This window comes from Ranitomeya imitator, chromosome 9, assembly GCF_032444005.1.
Source record: "Ranitomeya imitator isolate aRanImi1 chromosome 9, aRanImi1.pri, whole genome shotgun sequence".
Lineage (NCBI taxonomy): Eukaryota > Metazoa > Chordata > Amphibia > Anura > Dendrobatidae > Ranitomeya > Ranitomeya imitator.
In genome coordinates, this window is record NC_091290.1 from 25,598,136 (window position 1) to 25,622,515 (window position 24,380).

The 24,380-nt window shown below is 47.1% G+C and overlaps 1 protein-coding gene across 4 annotated transcripts in view; it reads right to left on the reverse strand.

Moving 5' to 3' along the window:
* USP47 (ubiquitin specific peptidase 47) overlaps positions 1–24,380 on the reverse strand; it is a 37,498-nt gene that overhangs the window by 5,064 nt on the left and 8,054 nt on the right. Inside the window, exons 1-22 of one of the 4 annotated variants that reach the window (XM_069740185.1) lie at positions 22,540–22,675; positions 15,173–15,364; positions 13,985–14,098; positions 13,534–13,687; positions 13,332–13,428; positions 12,722–12,867; positions 11,814–11,893; positions 11,572–11,721; positions 9,259–9,354; positions 9,028–9,180; positions 8,189–8,353; positions 7,965–8,093; positions 7,771–7,847; positions 7,463–7,518; positions 6,182–6,294; positions 6,008–6,112; positions 4,987–5,194; positions 3,995–4,110; positions 3,660–3,779; positions 1,030–1,804; positions 582–757; positions 89–169 (exon numbers count right to left, since the gene is read on the reverse strand). In XM_069740185.1, the coding sequence (XP_069596286.1) occupies positions 89–169; positions 582–757; positions 1,030–1,804; positions 3,660–3,779; positions 3,995–4,110; positions 4,987–5,194; positions 6,008–6,112; positions 6,182–6,294; positions 7,463–7,518; positions 7,771–7,847; positions 7,965–8,093; positions 8,189–8,353; positions 9,028–9,180; positions 9,259–9,354; positions 11,572–11,721; positions 11,814–11,893; positions 12,722–12,867; positions 13,332–13,428; positions 13,534–13,687; positions 13,985–14,098; positions 15,173–15,364; positions 22,540–22,623 (3,387 nt within the window). In that variant the 5' untranslated portion in view covers positions 22,624–22,675. Of the gene's footprint in view, positions 1–88; positions 170–581; positions 758–1,029; positions 1,805–3,659; positions 3,780–3,994; positions 4,111–4,986; positions 5,195–6,007; positions 6,113–6,181; positions 6,295–7,462; positions 7,519–7,770; positions 7,848–7,964; positions 8,094–8,188; positions 8,354–9,027; positions 9,181–9,258; positions 9,355–11,571; positions 11,722–11,813; positions 11,894–12,721; positions 12,868–13,331; positions 13,429–13,533; positions 13,688–13,984; positions 14,099–15,172; positions 15,365–19,839; positions 20,124–22,539; positions 22,676–24,380 lie in introns of those variants that run through there. The other 3 variants (XM_069740184.1, XM_069740183.1, XM_069740186.1) reach the window with 3 other exon arrangements.

Below are 24,380 nucleotides of genomic sequence, written 5' to 3' on the forward strand. Positions count from 1 at the left end.
CATTGACCGCACTGGGCCCAGTGTGTATTTCTGATAGATACATAGGAAGCTTCCCGGCCATATGCGACTAAAGTCGGGGGTCTCGTACCTCAGGGTCGTTTATCAGGAGTTGGAACACTTTCACTCTGTATTCTCCTTTCTTCAGGGCCCGGCCGAGGCGGATCGTGATCTAAGCGTGAACAAAGTGTGGGTTACATCACACGTTATTCACGGCGTGTGTCATTACAGGTCTGTGCGGATAGTAGGACAGCATTCTGTGGTGCTGGGAAAAGGAGATCAAGGGGCCGGATAAGTGAGGATGACATTACTCTTTGGTGGATTGTTCAATTTATCAATATCATTTTCTGGATCTGACCATGGTGACATTACATGACGAAAGTGGATCTGTAGCCGCAAATAAAACGGAGGCATTTACAGTTCACATTAAAACTATCGCCCAAAAACCTTAATTGCGTAGGGAACTTGGCTCCTATAAATAATAATAAAAAAAAATCATACCTGCAGAATAAATTAATTAGCTCTTTGGGGGTGACAGAGACCCTTTAACTTGTTGGACTTCTTACTGACTGCTCTGTAAATACCTTGTTGTCATCAGAAAAGGAGGAGAGGGTTTCGTTCAGGCGAACGCTTTCAAACTCCTGGTTGCTGGCATAGACGCGGAAGACTTTAAAGTGGGAGGACGAGACCCCCACGAAGGGCTCCAGCTGCTGTTTGAAAGCAGAGAGGGTGATTCTTTTATCTACATTCACCAATAAACCTGTAGGAGAGAGATTTCGATCAGCAGCAGTCAGCAAGAAAAATTCCCAAGGAGCATCGAAAGAAGAGGTTTAGGGTAAAGTCAGACATGGCACTCCTCAACGCGACTAAGTATGGGGTCCTAGAGGAAACGCTCAATGGGAAACCGAACTCTTTCCTCCACAGAAAGCGAATCTGCACTCAGATTTCACCAAGGAGGCTCCATACTTAGCTCAGCCCTTTAGATCTTCTAAAACAAGGGGAAAAGAAATCCAAACCATTAGAAAGACTTACATTTATGTCCATCCCCAGACCCTTCCTCCCCAGAATGCATCTCCGCTCTGAAATACATGTACTGGGCATCCCCCCGGCTTTTCCCGCTCTCGTCGTATTCACTGTCCGTCCCGGAGTCCTCTTCGGCCGTGTCCCACGTTTCCGTCTTTCCTTCGTTGGCTTTGGACCTCCGGCTGCTGGTGATACTGTGCGAGTCCAGCCCATTTGCCAGAGGGATGGGGGCATTGTCCGCATTACACAGAGTGTCGCTACTATGGCTTGAGCTAAGAATATCGCTGTCCACAGAGCTGGTGCTCCGGTCATTATTAATATCAGAGTCCGATCGCTCTTCTGATGGAAAATGGTTTTCAGGGTCAGATGATGGGAGAATCCGATTCTCCAGTTCTCTGTTGTCAGCCGACCCTGAGGAATCCGCTTCGTTCAGCGGAGAGTCAATGTTTTCAAAGTCGCTGCCCTCTGTGCTCTTACTGCTGTCCCCGTTGCCGCTCTCCTCCTGCTGCTGGAGAGAGAGACACTTCAGCTTTTCAGTGCTTTCCTCCAATATGGCCTCCACGGACTTGCCGCTTCCTTCTCCTTGCTCACAGAAGTCGTTCTGCTGCACGGAGTTCCCGCCCGGCTTTGGACACGAGGAGCGGCCGGCCTGGTGGCCCGGGGCGTGCTCGGGTAATGAAACGTACAGTCTGATGGTGTTGGCGTGACGGTCTAGGAGCCTCCAGAGATGCGAATCTGAGAACTGCAGCTGGTGGTCGGTGGAGTCCGAGCTTTCGACAAACACCTGCAACGAAAAGTCAGAAGAGATGGGAACTTTTTTTGCTTCAATCAGTGCTGCCATCTTATTAGATGCATGTAAAGCGATGCAAAAATGCAATATCATCCTCCAATTCATCAGATAGTGTAATAGCCCATTACAGATGACAATCACTGATCGCAAAACACACTGGATCAGGAATCTCATGGGACCGAGGACAACAATCTGCGGTCTCACTGTTCGGAAATTACCCATCCCACCAATGAGCATGCTGGAGGTTGTAGTTTCACAACAACTCGAGAAGTACAGGTACGAGGCCAATGCTCCAAGTTCATTGCGAGCTTAAAGAGGCGATTCCACCACTGATATTAGACATCTTCCTCCACTGACAATCATGGTGCAAGTAAAGGTACCTTCACACTCAGCAACGCTGCAGCGATACCAACAACGATCCCGATCGCTGCAGCGTCGCTGTTTGGTCGGTGGAGAGCTGTCACACAGACCGCTCTCCAGCAACCAACGATGCCGGTAACCAGGGTAAACATCGGGTTACTAAGCTCAGGGCCGCGCTTAGTAACCCGATGTTTACCCTGGTTACCATCGTAAAAGTAAAAAAAACAAACACTACATACTTACATTCCGCTGTCTGTCCCCGGCGTTCTGCTTCTCTGCACTGACTGAGCACAGCGGCCGGAAAGCAGAGCGGTGACGTCACCACTGTGCTTTCCGGCTGGCCGGCGCTCACAGCCATTGCAGAGAAGCACAGCGCCGGGGACAGACAGCGGAATGTAAGTATGTAGTGTTTGTTTTTTTTACTTTTACGCTGGTAACCAGGGTAAACATCGGGTTACTAAGCGTGGCCCTGCGCTTAGTAACCCGATGTTTACCAGTGAAGACATCGCTGAATCGGCGTCACACACGCCGATTCAGCGATGTCTGCAGGGAGTCCAGCGACGAAATAAAGTTCTGGACTTTCTGCAGCGACCAACGACATCACAGCAGGATCCTGATCACTGCTGCGTGTCACACTGAACGATATCGCTATCCAGGACGTTGCAACATCACGAATCGCTAGCGATATCGTTCAGTGTGACGGTACCTTAAGATTGCAGAATTGCTTCACATCTGTATACTTTATGGCAGTGAAGTGATTCAGAGACCTTGCAGGACGAGGGGTGTTGTGCTTTATTAAGTGTAAAGCCCCTTCGTCATTTGCTTTGCTTGCGCTTATGCTCACAATAAGAGATTAAATGGGTATTCCCATCTCCAAGATCCTATCCCAATATATAGTAGCTATAATAACAATAACATTAACAAATACATCCAATTAAAAATGTAGTACAGTTTTTCCGATTTGCTATGTCCCTTTACCCAAGTACAGGACATTATAGTAGATACCCAAGCTATTGCAATGCCCTGCACATGGGGTAAGTGACATAGCTTATCAGAAGAACTGTACATTTCTACATTTGCAAATAATATTACACCTACTACATATTGGGATAGGATCTTGGAGATGGGAATGCACCTTTAATAAATGTCCTCGCCGATTAGGTGGCAATGCTCAGTTTCTGGTCTGAATTGTTTCAAATTGATTTGCAGGAGCCGTCCATCAATCCCGTTGGTAATCTGTGGCCCCTGGATGGGAGCCCTGAAAACTGCCGTTGACGTTACTGCATGTGCGGCTCTTTTTATTAGCCGGACTTGCGCAAAGTTATCGTTGCAGCAAGACAAGTAAAGTCGCACCAGGTCGGCTAATAATAAGAAGCCGCGGATGCCATCAAGTCACAGGCAGTTTTCAAGGCTACCCTCCCTTGGCCACAGATTGATGATCTGACTCCTCTGCATCAATCTGCACTAGTTCGATCCCTCTAAGACTCACCTTATTGCTTCTGAAGAAACCTTCAGCCTTGAGCGTCTTATTGGGCACGCCGAGGAGCCGCAGGTCATTGTAACAGCGCTCCAGCACGACCCGCATGTGTTCAGGTGGCAAATCTATGCTCTGCAACACACGATGGTCACAAAAAGGTTAATACAAATGTGAAGGAAAACTAATACGTTTAGAAATTATGTTATTTATGCAAAGTTCCAGCATTCTGGCATTTTCAGCGGTGCGAACGCTGGTTACTAATAGGACACACGGGACTGCAGAAATATCTGGAAGAAACTAATAAGAGATCAACGCAGACATTTTAGCACAAGTTATAAAACCAGAACCTTGGAGATTAGCTGCTTAAACTCCTGGATGGTTTGACTGAGATAGGCGCGAACACTGACTGGAGGAGCGATGGTTTCCGTCTTCAGGTCGACCACATAGACCTTCACCATCACCTCTGAAGACAAGATAGAAGAAGCAGTAAGTACCGACACTGCAGACGGGTCATGTAAAAGACAGACGATTGCTCAGCAGCATGGATATGGTGTAGTGCCCACGTCTTGAGACGCTGCAAGACCCCAATAAGAAGGTCAGACAGAAGCATCAAGCTGCGTGTGGGCACCTTAAGACTATGTTCACCCTGACTTTCCTTTAGGTGGAAAAAAATCTGATTTACTTCGTTTAGCACAGTGAATCCACATTAGGAATCCACTTCATGTTTGCTTAACATACATGGAATCCGCATTATAGGAGGGACACGTCACTTTAATTCCCCAGCTGAATTGCTTTCAAAGCCTCATAGCGAGAAAAAGCTTGCAGTGTGAACAGCGATGTGAATCAATAGGAAGCAGATTCATTATTGGAAGTGGTGGTTTTTCTTATGCAGATTTTGAAGCGGATTCGCGACAAAATCCACATAAAAAAACACTGTGTAAACATAGCCATTATATATTGATGACCCCCCCCCATACCAATCAGCCATGCAGGATGCAAACAGTATAGAGCAGTGTTCCCCAACTCCGGTCCTCAAGAGCCACCAACGGGTCATGTTTTCAGGATTTCCTTCGTATTGCACAGGTGATAATTGCATCATCTGCACAGGCAATAATTCCATCACCTGAGCAACACTAAGGAAATCCTGAAAACATGACATGTTGGTGGCTCTTGATGACCGGAGTTGGGGAACACTGGTATAGAGGAACACTGCAGCTCCGTACAATGTTTATTGGCTGCAGCAGTCACAATGACAGCGCTGCAGCCAATCACGAGCTCAGCGACTCTGCCCGTATTATCAGCAAACTCACAGCCTGGCTGCAGAGCTCCGACCACTCACCTCCGGGTTTATATGTCTGGAACACTTGGTCCGGCCACTTGGTTTCCAAGAGTAGATCAAACATGTAGGAGGACTTGACACCACCGAGCAGAAGCCCCATTGGCCGATCTTCTTCATCCTCATACGATCGCTCTAAATAATCGTGAAACTCGTCGTATTTCACCAAGCGGCAGCAGTCAAGGGGAACGACGCCCTCCAAATCCATTATCTGGAACAGTAATGGTCAGAGCAGCCATCAGCGCAGGTATCGCACAGATTACAACAAATTTTTTCCTTTTGCTTAGTTAAAAGGGAAAGTCTAGTAAAAACTAGTGATGATTGAACGTGCTCGGTTGAGGTGTTATCAGAGCATGCTCGGGTGCCAACAGTGCATTGGGCGTGCACGAATGATATGTTTGGAGCTCCTGCGGCTGCATGTCTCGCGGCTGTTTGTTAGGCAATCCCTGCAAGTGTTATGGCTGTTGAAGAGCCGCGAGACATGCAGGCGCGGTGACTCGAACATATTTTACAAGCACGCTGAAAACACTCGGTTAGCGCATGAGCATGCTCAGATAACACCTTATCCCAGCACGCTCCCTCATCACTAGTAAAAACGTATTCTTGAGGCTTCCTGCCTCCCTGATGAATAATTTATTCGCTAGGAGTCTTGCAATTCAAGCAGCCGCATAGTAACAGCAGATGTGGCCTGAGGCCGGATCTGTACTTTCAGGCACAGAACCGTCATAGTAACTCTGGATCCATAGTGTACGACACATAGTGATGTGCACAGTGAATACGGTGGATGCCATAAAGACAAGATGGCAGACTATTCTGCAGCCATCTGCTGGTTTTCTATTTTATATCTTTTCCAATACTGTAGACGTCTGATTTTTTTTGCATATGAGGAAATTGGATCAATTCTGATCAGAGTTGGATTAGTGTGTGGTATGAGCGTCATCTGATTTCCTCATAGTTACACTTCACCATACCGACGCGTCCTCTACGATGCCCTGATCCCAGAGAACCATGTAATCCATAATACCTTATAGGCAATCTCCACGGCTTCTTTCATGGTCTTGTCCTTGTGCACTTCCAGCTTATTCTCCATCAGGATGTGCTTGACCGGGTGCATGCAGAAAAGCTTCAGCTGGAAGAGAGCAGAAGTTCACAGACCGATCCTCCGGAGCTGCAGCCCCACAAATACCCGGCTACTTACCTTACAGGTATTGCGCTCGATCTCCCGCAGCCGCTTCTCCTCCTCCTCTTGTTCTTTCTCTTTCTGCACCAGATTCTTTATGTGCTCTGGAAATTCTGTGGTGTCCAGAAACTCTAAAACGTAAAGCACAGGACTGATCTTCCGGCATTTTATATTTATTGTTTTCAAATTTCCGATCATCATCATCATATATACTGGGTCTTACACTGATCTCTTCTGGACTGGGGATAAATAATTATCTATAATCTAGAATACAGGAAATTCTGCTTGATATGGAGGGGTGACAAGAGGCTACGTGGCTCTTCTTCTAATTCAGTCCACGTTTATCTAGAAGTACAATTATACTCCAGAGCAGCACTCACAATTCTGCTGGTTGCTACTGTAAAGAGTCATAGGTATCTGTTATGTAGCTTACTAACACATCACATGAATGGATATAATAAGTCAGCGTCAGCAGAATAGTGAGTGCAGCTCAGGAATATAATACAGGATGTAACTCAGGATCAGTAATGTATGTACACAGTGACTGCACCAGCAGAATAGTGAGCGCAGCTCTGGAGTATAATACAGGATGTAACTCAGGATCAGTAATGTATGTACACAGTGACTGCACCAGCAGAATAGTGAGCGCAGCTCTGGAGTATAATACAGGATGTAACTCAGGATCAGTAATGTAATGTATGTACACGGTGACTGCACCACCAGAATAGTGAGTGCAGCTCTGGAGAATAATATAGGATGTAACTCAGGATCAGTAATGTATGTACACAGTGACTGTACCAGCAGAATAGTGAGTGCAGCTCTGGAGTATAATGCAGGATGTAACTCAGGATCAGTAATGTATGTACACAGTGACTGTACCAGCAGAATAGTGAGTGCAGCTCTGGAGTATAATGCAGGATGTAACTCAGGATCAGTAATGTAATGTATGTACACAGTGACTGCACCAGCAGAGTAGTGAGTGCAGCTCAGGAGTATAATACAGGATGTTACTCAGGATCAGTAATGTAATGTATGTACACAGTGACTGCACCAGCAGAATAGTGAGTGCAGCTCTGGAGTATAATACAGGATGTAACTCAGGATCAGTAATGAAATGTATGTACACAGTGACTGCACCAGCAGAGCAGTGAGTGCAGCTCAGGAGTATAATACAGGATGTAACTCAGAAATGGTATTTGGACAAAATGACAACTGTAAAATGACAAAATATTAATGGTAAAACTATGTGAATCATCTATGATGGTTAGACAGAGGGTAAGAGGTTACACAGTTACGCACTTGAATTTCTCACAGGGTTCTTCAGACGGTACATCAGCATATATGCATTAGTGGAACTGCAGGAAATGAAAAGGTTTTTAAAATTATGCTCATATTTGGTTTTATCATTTACAACTCGACATATAAAGACATTTTTCAGCTAAGAAAAGCTCCAGAGCAAATACCAGCACATATTCAGCAAATAAATTTGGCAGCATGGTTCCCTTCTTAGGATGGTGTCTGGAAAAGCCTATGTGCAAGGAAGAGGGGCAGCAGTGCTACGTAACGCACGATCAGACAAGGAACGATTCATCAGAGCCTGCACCAACCTAGCGAAGGCACTGGAGTAGTAACCGCGATTTACTGTAGATCCCCCGTAGGTTTTCTTAATATCCTCTGGAGTAATCTGTGAAAAAACAACAAAAAAAAAAAACGTTTGCTTATTCCATAAAACACTCAAATCTGTTAGACGTGAATATCAAAAAAGTATTACTACAGTGGCGGCAGATTCCCAGAAACTCACCCGACTGACATGCTGATCATTGAAGCTGTACCACTGGTCGTCAGCGAAAGACTTGATACAAGCGTAGTAATGGCCGCCTGCAGCGCTGCCTGAATGGACCATCACAGAGAAAAGTTCATACAAAGAATTCTAGAAATAATGAAGAAAATCCATGTCAGGGTTTCATTCTCAGCATTGCTCTGTGCACATTACCGGTGTCATCCCGCCCGTCTGGCTTAATTCACCTTTTCCGGTGATTTGTTTGGCTTGTCAATGCTATTGCTGCTTTCGAGGCAAATTCCTTCATCCAGGGCGTCATCTGTGCAGAAATCATTGCTCATCTGGTCGCTGTGACAGCTCCCCTCGTTCTCGGCCCCGCTGTCCGTACAGCTCTCAGTCTGAGGGGACTTCTTGAGGAAAGCAAACATGACAAAAGGAGCAATAAATGTTATCAAAACCTGACTCCTTTCGCAGGAAATCCGCATGCATTTTTTTTTTGCTGATTTTTCGCGTTTTTTTCCGGAGCATCCCAATACAATTATATAGCGGCAAATCCGCAAATTTTTCGCAAAATCAATGAACATGCTGCGTTATTTTGAGCGATGCGTTTTTTTTTTTTTTTTGGGCGGGAAAAAAAAGCAGCATGGGCACAAAAGATTGCGAAATGCATTCGAATAATGGGATGCTTAATGTAAGCATTTCTGCAGCGGAAAACAGCTGCAAAAACGCTAAAAAAAAACAAAAAAAACACGTGGAAAAATCCTGAACGTGGGCACATAGCCAGAAGGCTATTCAAATAAGACAAGAAAGTCACCGGTAATTGGTAGAATTTGGGGCACGATTGCCATTTATACCAGGGAGGTCTCTATATGCGCAGCGTAAAATCAACTCAACTCCCAAATACACACGTGGTTTAATATAATATTTTTTTATGCAAGATCCCTTTGTCTTAAAATAAAATAAAAAAAAGTTACCTACAGGAGAACTCGCCGATCGGATCTGGAGTAACGTGACTTATGTGATCACCCTATTTGCATAAATCTACATTAACCATCAAGGGTCATGTATGAAAACATGAACCTACCTCATCTTCCACGTCGATAACGGGACTCATGTCGAGCTCTTCGGGGAAGGTCATGCGGTCGTTTAGCTTGATGCGATGCATACTGGTATAATCGAAGTCGAATCTCTTGAGCTGCAGAGTCAGGAGGTAAGGAAAGTGCAAAAAGCGCAGACCCTGTGGAGGAGACATCATCACTCAGAAGCTTGTGATCGCAAAATCGAGAGCTAAATATATGGCTTCATGGCTCCTCACCTTCCTGGCATCACATTTCTTCTTGCAGCGCTCACAGAAGTATTGGTTGGGACCATCCAGTGTCTCGGGCTGAATGAAGGCATGCAGTGCTTCTTCCTTGAATCCATACAAGACTGTTAAGACCACCATACAACGTAAGCCCCCATAGCAATTAGTTAGCGGTCAGTTGAATGACTGATCAGTGGGCAGCAATTTCAGCCTCTCACATACACAGGACCGCTCAATCTGCCGAGCGCTTCTCTGTGAGCAAAAAGGATCTGCAGTCCGCAATCGGACATGCCAAATCCTTAAAGGGGATATCCAGGACGTAATGAAAAAACAAAAAATCTGCCTAAATACTAACGGGCAGGTAGATACTACGTGACTGTTGTGCATGGCACCATTCTTCAAGCGAACCGGTCAGCTGTCCTGGCCGATATAAGATGCGGCCACCGCCTTTCAGGGTTTGTCTACAGCATTCTATAATGCTGTACATAAAGGTACCGTCACACTAGCCGATATCGCTAGCGATCCGTGACGTTGCAGCGTCCTGGCTAGCGATATCGTCCAGTGTGACAGGCAGCAGCGATCAGGCCCCTGCTGTGCTGTCGCTGGTCGGGGAAGAAAGTCCAGAACTTTATTTCGTCGCTGGACTCCCCGCAGACATCGCTGAATCGGCGTGTGTGACACCGATTCAGCGATGTCTTCACTGGTAACCAGGGTAAACATCGGGTAACTAAGCGCAGGGCCGCGCTTAGTAACCCGATGTTTACCCTGGTTACCATCCTAAAAGTAAAAAAAACAAACACTACATACTTACCTACAGCCGTCTGTCCTCCAGCGCTGTGCTCTGCACTCCTCCTGTACTGGCTGTGAGCGTCGGTCAGCCGGAAAGCAGAGCGGTGACGTCACCGCTCTGCTTTCCGGCCGCTGTGCTCACAGCCAGTACAGGAGGAGTGCAGAGCACAGCGCTGGAGGACAGACGGCTGTAGGTAAGTATGTAGTGTTTGTTTTTTTTACTTTTAGGATGGTAACCAGGGTAAACATCGGGTTACTAAGCGCGGCCCTGCGCTTAGTTACCCGATGTTTACCCTGGTTACCGGCACCGTTGGTCGCTGGAGAGCGGTCTGTGTGACAGCTCTCCAGCGACCAAACAGCGACGCTGCAGCGATCCGGATCGTTGTCTGTATCGCTGCAGCGTCGCTAAGTGTGACGGTACCTTAAGTCCCTGATCTGACCTGAAAGATAAGAAAATAAGTTTTATTATACTCACCCGGGGGCAGTCCGGTCTGATGAGTGTCGCAGGTCCGGTGCCTCCCATCTTCTTGCGATGCCACCCCCTGCTTACTTCACAGGCTCCTTGGCATCGGCGCTCCTGCGCAGGCGTACTTATCTGCCCTGTCGAATGCAGAGCAAAGTACTGCAGTGCGCAGGCGCTGGACCTCTCTGACCTTTCCCGTCGCCTGTGCAATGCAGTACTTTCCTCTGCACTCACCAGAGCAGATAAGTACACCTGCGCAGGAGCGCGGTGCCGAGGAACCATGAAGCAAGCAGGAGGGCGGCGATCATTAGAAGATGGGAGGCGCCGGACCTGGACCTGCGACACCCATCAGACCCAACCCACCCCCAGAGAGTATAATAAAACATTTTTTCTTATTTCAGGTCGGATCGGTGGCTTATCTACAGCATTGTAGAATGCTGTAGACAAGCCCTGAAAGGCGGTGGACTTACCTTATATTGGCCAAACCTGGTGACAGGTTCCCTTTCACAACCATTTACCGCTCTTGCCAGCGATTCAGCTGCCCCTATTGTCGACAGAGCAGCAGCTTCTTTTCCGCCCTGCTCTGTCAACAAGGTGTGAAATCCGACGTCATTCTGATCGATATTCGGCTCCCTCAGTTAGGCAGTCAATCAGAATGATGTCGGAAGTCACGCTTCATCGACAGAGCAGGATGGAAATGAAGCCACTGCTCTGTTAAGGTGACATCAGCAGAATCACTGGCAGGAGCCGTCTGTGACGGCAAAGAACAGCGTTGGTAACAACAGGCAGATGGGTAGCAACAATATGCCCGTTTGTGAAAAAAAGTGTTTAAGCACTATGTCCCCAGATATCCCCTTTAACAATCATCTGTCAGGAGCCCCCATACACATAAGACTCTATGCTGAACCTGGCCAAATATGTATGGGGGGCTTTAGCCTGGTGAAAAGAATGATATTATAATCTATCAATCAACACTTATCTAGTTATTTGTAATATTACAGATAATGAGAGAAGGGTTAACCACTTGCCGGAGGGATCAGCAAATCATTTGATGAGCTTCAGGATATACGTACCACGCTGCCAAAAGCTGTGTTGGAGCCATAAGGCCTGATGACAAGTGGGATATCTAAAAAAGTGTCGATCCGCCAGCTTTCGTAGCCGCACTCCAGGCAGCGGACGTAGTCCTTCAGCTTGCCCTGGTAGAGCTGATTGATGAGGTCAGCCTGCCACATAAATAAAACATCTAGTAGGATTAAAGGGGTTTATTCATTCATTGACAATGTGTACGGATCAGCCTCCTGCAGTGGACACATACCTGCTCCGTCTGCTTCCACTTCTGCTCCAGTGCATCAAACATGACCCTGCAGAGCTCCTGGACGTCGTGCTGCTGCCAGGCTGCCAGAATACAGAAGGCAAACTAAAGAAATAACTCAATGTCGCCCGGGGAAGACAATTTTTCGGGGGGTAAGCGGTTTCAGTGCAAAGTTAACTTAGGGCTAAGTCACCAATTTAAGCTGAGAATTCTTAGACAGGGCACATATTTTGCAGCAGTGGCGTTTTATTTTTTTTTGCCATGATTTTTCTAAGTGGGAAAAAAAATGCATTTACGATGTGTAACCCAGCCTTGGGGTTTATTCACAAGCAGCAAGTTTGTTGCCACTAAACCAACCCCATTCAGATGATTAAGTTAATCGCAATTTTCTTTCCCCGACTAACAAAACACTTATGGCATGTGCACACGTTCAGATTGGCAGCAGAAAATATCTGATGAAAGCCCTAGTGAGTTGGCAGGAAAAGTGCTGCATAAAAATATGCACGTTTTCTGCAGAGTTTCTGTGGCTTATTTTTCCCCCCCAACTCATATGGGTGAAATATGCAGAAAGAATTCACATCTGCAAGGAAAAAAATAACTATCTAAAAATAGAAAAAAAGTTTCAGATTTAATACTAAAGTGCCTGATGACGCTGACCGGTGATAAGGGAAACACACATCCGGCGACATTACGGGGAATCTTCCCTTTTCTCAAGCCCCAAAACATCGCTGGAGATATGTTTCCCTTAACGTCGGTCAGCGTCTCTGCTCTTCTGCTCAATTTATGGATGTGAATGTCTGCACAGAGATCACCCACACCCAGGGTGTCACAAATGCCTCCTACTCAAGCGATTAGGTGCATGATGCCAACGGGCTGTAAGTGGGTCAATGCCAAGTGATGAATGTCGTTACCTTCACTGCTGTCCCAGCCAAAGCTCCTTGTCACGTCCGTCGTCTCAATCGCCCTCTTTTTACTGGTCTGCAGCAAGACAAATAGCCTCTGCAGCTGGTATGGGATACTGGTGACTGGGTCTTCTTCAGACTCCTCAAAAGCCCACCTAAAAAAGGAAAAAACAACTTATTGCATCTACACTGCAGAAAAAAAAAAAATGGTGTAGTAGACTGCTCTTTCTATCTAAATGAAGTGCGTGCTCGCTCCCCATTATTTTATTTATTTTTTTTTTTACACATCGTTAGCCTCTATACCACTGTATGTCTATACCAGTGGTCCTCCAGACTTCAGGGGATTTGTGATGTGCAGCAATAGTCTGGAGATTAAATGGTTTGGCTCACAGATGTGTACAGGTTTTTAACCTCTGACTCTAAACTAAACTGTCCCCATTCACTGACAGCAAGAAAACAGGGAAGGACATGGTGGGACATTGAAGCACAAAGTCTATTAGAAAGTTGTGACATTTTCTTTTCTCATTGCACAGCGATTAAAATGCATCACTCCAATCAGAAAATCCCTTTAATTCCCCCAGAAGGGAGTATACAGCACAAAATTAGAGCCAATACTGACTTGTACAGGGCATTGCGGAACTCCGGCGTCATGAACAGCGTTTGGAGAAGGCTGTTCAGGTAGCAGGTCATGGCCTGATTCACTAAACCCACATAACCTGGGAACAGAATGATGAGAGTCATTAGGACGGAGCACCCCGAGTCTACCGGTCATACACAGATCTGGCTGCTCAGACGACCGGAGTACATGGAATCGGAGTTACCGGTGTCGGACTTGGTGAGAAGTGATGAATACGAGTAATTCTGACTGACGTAGTCACTGGTGCAGCCAACAGAGCCATCTCTGGGGAGGGGTCCGATGAACTTCTCTTGGGTGCTGTCATCCAGACCGCTGCTGTCTGCCGTCCCAGACTCATCCTGGAAGACGACGAGAGGCTTCATGAACAAATATGGTTAATACAGAGCCTATTCTTATTGATAAATGAAGCATAGAATTAATCTTCCTATAAAAACATTGGTCCTGGGCGACCGTGCGGACCACTCCGCCACCATGCAGTCTCTGCAATAATGCAAGAACCGATGTAAAATGGCCATTATTTGGATGTCAGTGCTAGATGAATAATGTATAAGGAATAGTGAAGATATCGGCCACCAATGCAATTCACTGCTCTTCTACTACATAATGCTGCGACGCTCTAGTATATGGCTCCTTACAGATGTCAGCTGCGGCTGCTCCCCGTTCTTATCGGTTAACTGGAGGAAATTTTTCTTTCCGGCCTCAAAACCGGCATCCGGCAGCGTCTGGTTCAGTGCGGCGTCAAGATCAGCCTGAAAGAGTAAAAACGTCACATTAATACCAATAATGTCCTTGTAATGGTGATGACCATCAGAAAGCACTGGCTGGACATGCGCCAGTCTGGGGTGGTGAGATGATCGCCTCCAACTAACCAGGACCACTAATACATTCTGGTCTGAATGTGTCGCCTGCTGTACTAATCTGAAATTGCTGCATCACGGATCCTCCAGGACCACGAGGGCCGATGGCCAAGGTGAATGGAAGTGTTACCATCACAGTTGTGTGGCCATTGTCCTCCGCACATGGACTGGGCTGCATGTAGCAGCCAATAATCAGATACCTGGTGCAGCGGTGGAGACTCAGTCCTGAACCCAGGGACTCACGGGAAGGCAAAACTGGACCAGGAACTGGGATTTTTAGAAAGGGGCAACCTCTTAACTCTAAAGATGCCGATAAGTCAGCCCAATCCGGGCTGAGTCATGAGTAAGACCGCCTAGTGCAGTCGAAACGCGCCGACTGGCTCATGTCGATCATGTACATTTTTTTCTTTTGCATGCACTAGATTTTCTTCTGAAAAATAGAAATAAAAGGAAAACCCAGTCCTGTTGGGTCGGACTCCAATTTTTTCTATTATCCTCAATCCGGACTGACTCTCCGCCAACTGGTGATGATTGTCAGGGAAAAAAAAAATGATCGGGCATATGTTTTTCTCTTGCTCTTCGACCTAATACTAGGGAGAAGTAAAAAGATGTGAATTACCGGGGTCCAAGGTCCAGTTCTGCACCAGCCGCTCTATGCCCAGCATCATGGCTGCACTTACTAGGCCCCAGCGGAAGAGGCACCGGGCGAAGAAGTGATCGCAGCCCAAGTCCGGCAGCCACAGAACTAAGTTCCAATATTTCTGCTTATCACAATTAAAACCAGAGCGTGCAAGCGTTTAGAGAGATTGGGGGGAATAGCCGACGGCAGATTAAAGTGGAAACCAGTGCAGAGCATTTTAATTTACGCTATTAGTCTCAGAACGTCCTCTTACTACTAGAACTTCTGGTTAATCCGGGTGCGTCACTGTGTGTACATGGCTTTATACATGAGGGCAGGGGACTCACCATATCTCCATTACCACATTTCAGGCTAAATGTCCCGGTCACGTAGCCCACTTTGCTGGCCACGTCCACATACAGCTGGCGCACGGTGGTGGAGGCCGGGAGGTTCAGTGTGACCCGCTCATTGATGGTCTTGCAGCTTGTGGTGTCCTGCACGATACACAGCACTCTCGGTTCATCGGCAGCATTTTCAATCTGGAAAAAAATCATTGACAGCGATAGGAAAGGTGCGGCCGCAGCATGCAAGTGCGGATCCAGGAAAACATCCCACAGGTCGACGAGAGGGACCACTCAAAAAAAGAAGAAGAGGACTTTTCCTATTTTCAATGATGGTGTCCACAGTGACAGGGAAAACCAGCCCAGTGTCCTCACAGCAAACCTAGGTGGGCTCTGCTGAAGAGTAACTACGCAAAGAGCAACTAGAGGTATAGCAGTTTTTTTTAGATTTTGCAGGCACATTAATTGCTTGTAGATCGAGGAGGGGGAAGGGGGGGATCCGGGTCCTGAGACCACCACTGATCACTCAATAGACCCTCGAGACCTCCCCAGTTCAGGAGGCACAGTGGAGTGTGGATTCAGTATAAAGCCTGTGTGTGCTCCGCGGCGTGCGCGTGCACCACCTAAGATGTGCACTTCTCAGGGGTCTTTGGAGCCATTGTGGGGTGCTTGTCCTCAGGACCTAGACCTCCACCGATCTGGATTTAAAGTGTCTAAAAAGTATAAAGAAACTGAAAAAGTTGACTTACTTTAGCTGCACATAATAATGGAAAGCTAAATGCAACTGGGAAAGAATAACAAAAAAAAACCCCCATAAGGCTTAAAAATAAATGCTGCTATCCTACAATAATACCCGATCACTGTCCGTATACATCATACAAGGATCAGTGCAGAAGTGACACTATTATCAGGCTCCTCTGTAGATCACGATCACAAGGTGGCTGTGTATTTGCCAAACACTATTATAGGTCCGTACGACGTTTGAGTATCATTGTGCTGGGTAGGAAGGTTGTCGTACACTGGATTACGGGGATATGGAGCATCATGCAGCATTAATAATGAATACACAACGGTGTGGTACTGTGCCGCCATACAGCCTGCATGCTCGTCAGTACAGCAGAGCACAGTTATTGCATCACACACATTATTAGCGTTAGGACCATGCGGTAGAGCGATGGCATCCACGGCACACGGGCGAGCTACCCGCGCAGGGCCACCCACGGGCGAGCTACCCGCGCAGGGCCGCCGACTACCTGAGAGAACTTCTTCTTCATCTCATTAAAGATACTTTGTCTGCAACTCCAAAACACACCCTAGGGCAGAAACAAGGTAATGACCATAGTGCTTTGTATCACCGATAAACACCGTTTACACCTGTAAAATGGAACCAAGGTGGTCCGCACGGCACAATATGGGGGATTCGGGCTGTCAGGGTGTGTGTTACTGTACTGCACCGAAAAAACAAGAGCGTCGGACCACTAACCCCTTAATGACCGGGCCAATCTTTACAATTCTGACCGCTGTCACTTTATGGAGGTTATAACTCTGGAACGCTTCAACGGATCCCAAGGATTCTGAAAACGGAAATTTGGCAAAAATGTTGCCATTTCCAAACTTTTAATTTGTGTGCCCTGAAATCAGAGCCATATCACACAAAATAGTTAATAAATAACATTTCCCACATGTCTACTTCACATCAGCACAATTTTGGAAACAATTTATTTTGTTACCAAGTTAGAAGCGTTCAAGTTGACCAGCGATTTCTCATTTTTCCAACAATTTTTTTTTTTTTTTTTTAAAGGGACATCACATTTGAAGTGACGTTGAGGGGACAATATGACAGAAAATACCCCAAAGGGACAGCATTCTGAAAACTGCACCCCACGAGGTGCGCAACACCACATTCAAGAAGTTTGTTAACCCTTCAGGTGCTTCACGAGAACTAAAGCAATGTGGAAGGAAAAAAATTTTACATTTAACTTTTTTCACAAAAAAAAAAGTTACTTTAGATCCAAACTTTTTTATTTTCACATGTGTAAAAAGAGAAAGTAGACCACAACATTTTTTGTGCAATTTCTCCTGAGTACGCCGATAGCCCGTCTGTGGGGGAAAGCTACTGTTTGGGTGCATGGTAGGGCTCAGAAGGGAGGGAGCACCGTTTGACTTTTGGAACACAAAATTAGCTGGAATTGATGGCGGGCACCATGTTGTGTTTGGAGACCCCCTGATGTGCCTAAACAGTGGAAACCCCCCCCAATTCTAACTCCAACCCTAAGGGGACCCCATTTCTCTCTCTGATGGTATGCTAGATCAAAAAAAAAAGAGAAAAAAAAAAAAAAGAAATGATTGGAAAACCTGACTTTTGTGACCGTCGATATTCAGTGAATAACGGTGATCACGTGACAAGGGACAGTAAAAACCGACCCGAAACACGTTCTCAGCTACCCCTGGTAGCCGAGACCCCATAGATTATCCGACGCTGGGGGGCATTACGCACTTATTTCTCAGCGTCGTTAAAAAGCAGCGCTGAGGAATAAGGCCCATTAACTGCCGCGGTTAAATGGTGTATCGGGGGTCATTAAGGGGTTAGAGGGTTCTTCACATCCTCATTGTATTTAATATTTACTCTCTCAAAATTTGCGGCCACTCAGATTTTAACACTTGTTTACAGCTCGTTGTCTAGGAGACCGACCACCGCTGCTGTAAGCACTGTGCTGAAGCTGGCCAGGATTAGTTCAGTGGAGCTGCTTGTTCCCGGCCTTCTGCACTGGCTGATTAATTGGGGTCCAGAGCAGCAGTGCCCCCTTTATGGCATCCATATTAACACGGGCTCTCCACAAATATTAATATGGGACTAAGAAGCAGCGGACGGTGTCGGATGTGGGTGGTGACAGCACGGCTTGTGTATCAGCCACGTAGGTACACAAGTGACTGAGGCCCTGGGTCTCATATTTCTTTTCTTTAATAATACACAGACTATACTAACCACCTAAATGAAATAAAACAAAAAAACAAACAAATAATAATTAAAAAAAAAAACTCCGAAAGTCACGAGATGGATCCGACGGCCCGAACGTGACGCAGAACCCTATACCTCCATAGGCCTCGGACTTTACACAATCAATTCATATGCCACCACCATAGCTCTGCGCTACGCTGTGATATTCACCCGATCGCCAGGATCGAGAACTTAGTGCTTACATCAAGAAGCTGAAAGCTGGCCCTGATAGAGTCTGTAGAGAATGTATAAAGGTACATATGGGTAAGAAGGTTTTTTCCCCCCCCGTCTTTGGGCCTGTGCGCACACTGCAGCTTTGTCACGAAACCCAAAGTATTTCCCAGTGGCAGCAAAGTTAATGAGAATCCTGATGAGGTCTCACGCACACGTTGCTTATTTTTCCTTGCAGATTTAAATCTGCAGAATATCAATTATTTTCGTGTTTTTTTTTGCAGATTTTATCCACACTAATGAGTGGGGGACACATCTGCAACAAAAACGTCCCTATTTTAAGCAGCCAAAAGATGCAGAATAATCTGCTAAAAATCCTTAACGTGTGCACGTACCCATAAATGGCTTTTTAATTGGCTGGATTTTACGACTCATTATGCCTTGCAAATCTAGGCCTCCATGAATATTAACGGCTGCACCATTTTGCGTAAAAACAGATGTTTTACTGTCCATATCTGTGAAAACCACAAATATGGTCGCCATTTTGTGCAAAAATAATCTGTGACCGCGGTTCTTACAGTTCATATCCACAATCGATACATGAGTCGCCGTGTAGACTTTGCCTAATATTTCTTTTGCGGACAGCATGCAGGGATCTTTAAAATAAAGTTGTAAACTTAATCAGACTTTGACTTAGATCATTTTTTTTTATCTCCCAACTATTTTAGAAGGAAGCTCCATCAATATGGCAGCGGGGGGCGAGTGCGAGCAGACGGACCAGATACTGCCCCCATCGCAGGACCCCCAGTTATCAGATGCATTTACATCCAGACCCGAGCCGCTGCTTATCCCAAGACCCCGTAGTATGACCCATACCAAACATTGCAGCAGACTGCCGTCATAGCTTTATATAAGCCCTAGAGCCTGTGATCCATGCCAAGCCTGTGTGCCAAGTGTTTCACCACCGTGTCAGCCGCCTCCGCTCTAATGGACACCAGGGTGTGTGCACTTTGTAGATCTGGGTGATAATCGATAAGGCCAAACTGGAGTTCAGCTTTCCCGGACCCCTGAGCAGCAAATAGAAGAACTCAAATGGAAAACTTAGCAGAAGGGTGAATGACAGCCCATAATACGACCCATGTACATATACGTGGCTAAAACACAAATATAATGGCACACAAGTATGCCCGCAGGCTTATATTACAGAGAAACATCAAAAGTCAATAATTGGGGTCTGTGACGCAGGACCCCCAGCCATAAACATCTTTTAGAACGTTGGCACTGACAGAGCTGAAGGTTACATAAGTGGCAGTACAGCATCAGCACCCCGGGGTGGTCACACAACTCCGTCTACCACCGCTATACAACGCTGAAGGTCACCAGGAGCCTCCACAACATAACAGCTACACAAGGCAGGACGTTATGTGGGAACTCCGCTCCTATGGTGGTCTGCATGATACAGCCTGAACCTTTACAGGATCCGAGAGCGTCGATGTGAACTCACCTGACTGAGGATGATGAGTCTGAACTCATCCTTAGATTTGGAACAAGACAGGAAGAGATTGATAAGGAACCTCAGCAAGGAGAAGCCTGAGCCGTGGGTCATGTGGCTCATTTTCAGCACTTTTCATGGCAAGAATGCCCACCGTGCCGCTCGAGACAGCCCACGAGGGCATCTTTCCCCATCTCAAAAAGCCTGGTGTGGCAATGAATGAGTGCCCAGCGGGAAGTGGCCGACAACTGGAGGCCAAGACCGGGACGTCTTCTCTGGATTGGAAAGACGGGATTAACTTCCTGTTCCTGGGTAGAAAGTTTCTTGCTCACTCGCTCCTTATCTGTAAGACTTTGAGCTGCACTCTGTGCAATATAACGTCCGCTATAAAACACGTCACCGGGTGGACGGAGAATGGAATTTATACTGCCGGCTGAAGAAGGAAAGATTAATGTCCGCAATGAGCAACGCTACAGACCGCCCGGGACATGGAGACCATTGCAAGTACGTGAAGTTCCGCGGGTGTCCCCCCTACAAGGGGACAGGGCCTTAGCCTCCGTGAGAGCTCGTCGAAATTAACAGGTCATGAGGGGCGAATAAGAAGAGGATTCACAGGCGCCCTCTTCTAGGGAACAGGATGTGCGGTTCCGTGGGCCAGGATGTGAGGTTCCGTGGCCCAGCCATAAGGGGACAGGATGTGAGGTTCCGTGGCCCAGCCATAAGCGGACAGGATGTAGGTTCCGTGGCCCAGCCATAAGCGGACAGGATGTGAGGTTCAGTGGCCCAGCCATAAGGGGACAGGATGTGAGGTTCCGTGGCCCAGCCATAAGGGGACAGGATGTGAGGTTCCGTGGCCCAGCCATAAGGGGACAGGATGTGAGGTTCCGTGGCCCAGCCATAAGGGGACAGGATGTGAGGTTCCGTGGCCCAGCCATAAGGGGACAGGATGTGAGGTTCCGTGGCCCAGCCATAAGGGGACAGGATGTGAGGTTCCGTGGCCCAGCCATAAGGGGACAGGATGTGAGGTTCCGTGGCCCAGCCATAAGGGGACAGGATGTGAGGTTCCGTGGCCCAGCCATAAGGGAACAGGATGTGCGGTTCCGTGGGCCAGCCATAAGGGGACAGGATGTAGGTTCCGTGGCCCAGCCATAAGCGGACAGGATGTGAGGTTCCGTGGCCCAGCCATAAGCGGACAGGATGTGAGGTTCCGTGGCCCAGCCATAAGGGGACAGGATGTGAGGTTCCGTGGCCCAGCCATAAGGGGACAGGATGTGAGGTTCCGTGGCCCAGCCATAAGGGGACAGGATGTGAGGTTCCGTGGCCCAGCCATAAGGGGACAGGATGTGAGGTTCCGTGGCCCAGCCATAAGGGGACAGGATGTGAGGCTCATCGGGGGTCCGCCTCCCAAATGGGACAGGATGTGAGGTTCCATTGTCCACCCCATGGGGACAAGGCATAAAGCTCTGAAGTCACCCCCCTCTCCACCCAGACGGATGGCACGTGAGGCTCCACAGACAAGAAGCTCTGCTGCCCGCCCAAGAGGACAGGCAAGAAGCTCTAAGGTCGCCCCCAAGGAGACAGGACTTAAGGCTCCTCAGATATCAGTTACGTACTAACAGATAAATGTACAGATTGATGAAGGTGAAGAGCTCCTTCCAACGCTCCTGCACAACTCTGAAATCCAGCAACCAGCTTTCCCAGATTCCTGAATGACAAATTTACCCTTGCATATAGCAATGCATCTTGCAGTCCAGCACACAGGCATTTACCATACAGGAAAGTCTTCGTGGAGTTTTAATGGTGGCCATGAAGGTTTAGGCCTCTTTCACACTTCCGTCGGTACGGGTCCGTCGCAATGCGTCGGGCTGACTTACCGACGGACGTTGGGAATTTTTTGCACGACGTGGGCAGCGGATGCAGTTTTTCGACGCATCCGCTGCCCATTCTGCAGTTCGGGGAGGAGGGGGCGGAGTTTCGGCCACGCATGCGCGGTCGAAAATGGCGGACGCGACGCACAAAAAAACGTTACATTGAACGCTTTTTTGTGACGACGGCCTGCCAAAACACGACGGATCCGACGCGACGTGTGGCGAAACGTCGCTAATACAAGTGTATGGGGAAAAAAAAAAACGCATCCTGCGGGCACATTTGCAGAATCCGTTTTTTTCCCTAAACGACGGATTGCGAAAAACGCAAGTGTGAAAGTAGCCTTAACCACTCTTCTTTCCAGAAACTCAAAGTGATAGTGGCTTCCCCACAAACATGTATTCTGTCCATATGCCCGAAACCCTCATCTATGAGCCGCCATCAGGGAAGCTGGGGCAAAGGGGTCCAATTCTCAAAAGGTGCCGCTGCTGATGAGACTACCCCTCTAAGAGACAAAATAAGGCTCTTTTGAGCCGAAATGTTGCTTTTTTTTGCACACATGACAAGTTTGTTCACTTTTGTAACATTACTATAGTGTGATTCTATATTTTTTATATATCCATACATAAACAGTATACATCCTATAATCCAGGACGTCTGATAATCTGGCCCTTGGTTCTTGCGACGGATTACAATAGAATTTCACAAGACTCAATGAGGAAATTCCTCCGGTTAATAATAATCTGTAACAGCGACAGGTTCCTGTTAACATTTTACTTCCAGCTTTCTACAACAAGACAGATACAAAGAGAGAACAGCAGCGATCAGATCCTATCATCCACATACCCCACGTCCGGCCAGGAACACGCCTGTGATGTGGGTCCCTTTCCCAAGAGCGGACCCCGCCGGGTGCACAGACGCTGCTCCCATGGGGTTTAATGGGATCCCTCGGGGTGATCACATTCTGACCATAACGTCTATCTCTAGCTCCTCAGCTACCAGTAGCCGGAAGTAGTAAGACAAGTCACCGGCTGGGTGTGGTACATGGGGGTGTCACACTCCTGGACGGGAATACGAAAGCCGCAGTCCGGAGAGAGCACCAGATTATCGGAATTTCCCCTTATAAATAACCTCACCGCCATAAAACCTTTAACCTCGTCTGCATCATTGCTCTGCCAGGAGACACATTTTTTCTGGATCTGAGCGAAGTTCTGATCGCTGATGGTTCTGCACGATAGAGGGTTAAAAAAATGTAGTCCTTAAATAAACCCAGGAGTCCGTCCGTCCGTCATATAAGTCGATTTTATTGTATTGTGCATTTTTCTGAATGTGGGCTGCAGTGTAAAGCAGGGAGGTTTAACAGCGAGATTGAGGTGTATAGATGTGAAGACACCAACGTGCGTAGGATCAGGAATCGCCATCGACCAGGAGATCGACGCGTTCCAGGCCTCCTCGTAGTCACTGGGTGAGAGGGAACAGAGTAAATCCGCGGTGCTGGGGCACATAGCCTTACTGCTCGGCTCACACCGCACTTCAGGGCTTAAGATGAATAATTAACTGCAGATTATAACCGCGCTCCATACACAGCCACGGTTCAGGAACCAAAGCCAAAAATACGCAGCCAAGAACGGGGAGCTGCAAAAGTGGCGTAATAATGGCACATCTGTTTCTGGGAAAGCCGAGTGACAAGTCTGTGATGGGAACTATGAGCGTGAGCCATTTTACAGCACCCGACTTTCCCAGGCCCCTGAATGACAAGCATGCCTACTTTAGGCTGGAGCCACACTAGCAATTTTAAAATCAGTCCGATTTTGTTCCTTCAAAGCCGGACGAGTGTCAGGCGAGTACAATCCGATTTTTCACACCTAGCATCCGATTTACATCCAAATGCAGTGCGATTTTAACATGAGACTTTACATAGAGAAATTCTCAGCAGCTGACAGGATAGAAGAGATGGATTACAGACAGTAAACACAAATTGAATACTGTAGATATATAGAGGTCAGTGACCAATACAACTAGTACAGTGTGTGCAGCTTACTGTACATGTATTATTAAAAGATTATATTTCTGAAAAAAATGGCGTGGGCTCCAGAGTGATTTTCTTAACCAGCAGAGAGAAAGAAGATGGCTGGGAGCAGATGTTTATAGCCTGGGAAGGGGGTAATACCCACCGAGCTTCCCAGGCTATTAAATTCGGCTCACAGCTGTATACTTAGCCTTTACTGGCTATTAAAATGGAGTACCCTCCAAAAATGAAGTAGGGTTCCCCTATAATTAATAAAAAGCAAAGGCTGTGCTTTTTATTAATTAGCAGTGGGTTGATATTAATAGCCTAGGAAGGGGCCATGGATACTGGTCCCCCTCCCAGGCTAAAAACATCAACTCAGCCGGCCCACAAAAGGCACATCCATAAGATGCACCAATTCTGGCACTTAGCCTCGCTCTTCCCACCTGCCCTGTAGCGGTGGCAAGTGGGGTTGATATTTGTGGGGTTGATGTCACCTTTGTAGTGTCAGGTGACATCAAGCCCACAGGATAGTAATGGAGAGGCGTCATTAAGACGCCCATACTCATTGTATAAAAACACGCACACACGGAAAAAAAGTCCTTTAATTGAAAGACTGTCACAAACTCCTTTAATAAATCTTAATTAAACCATACTTACGACATTGCCCATTCCACTG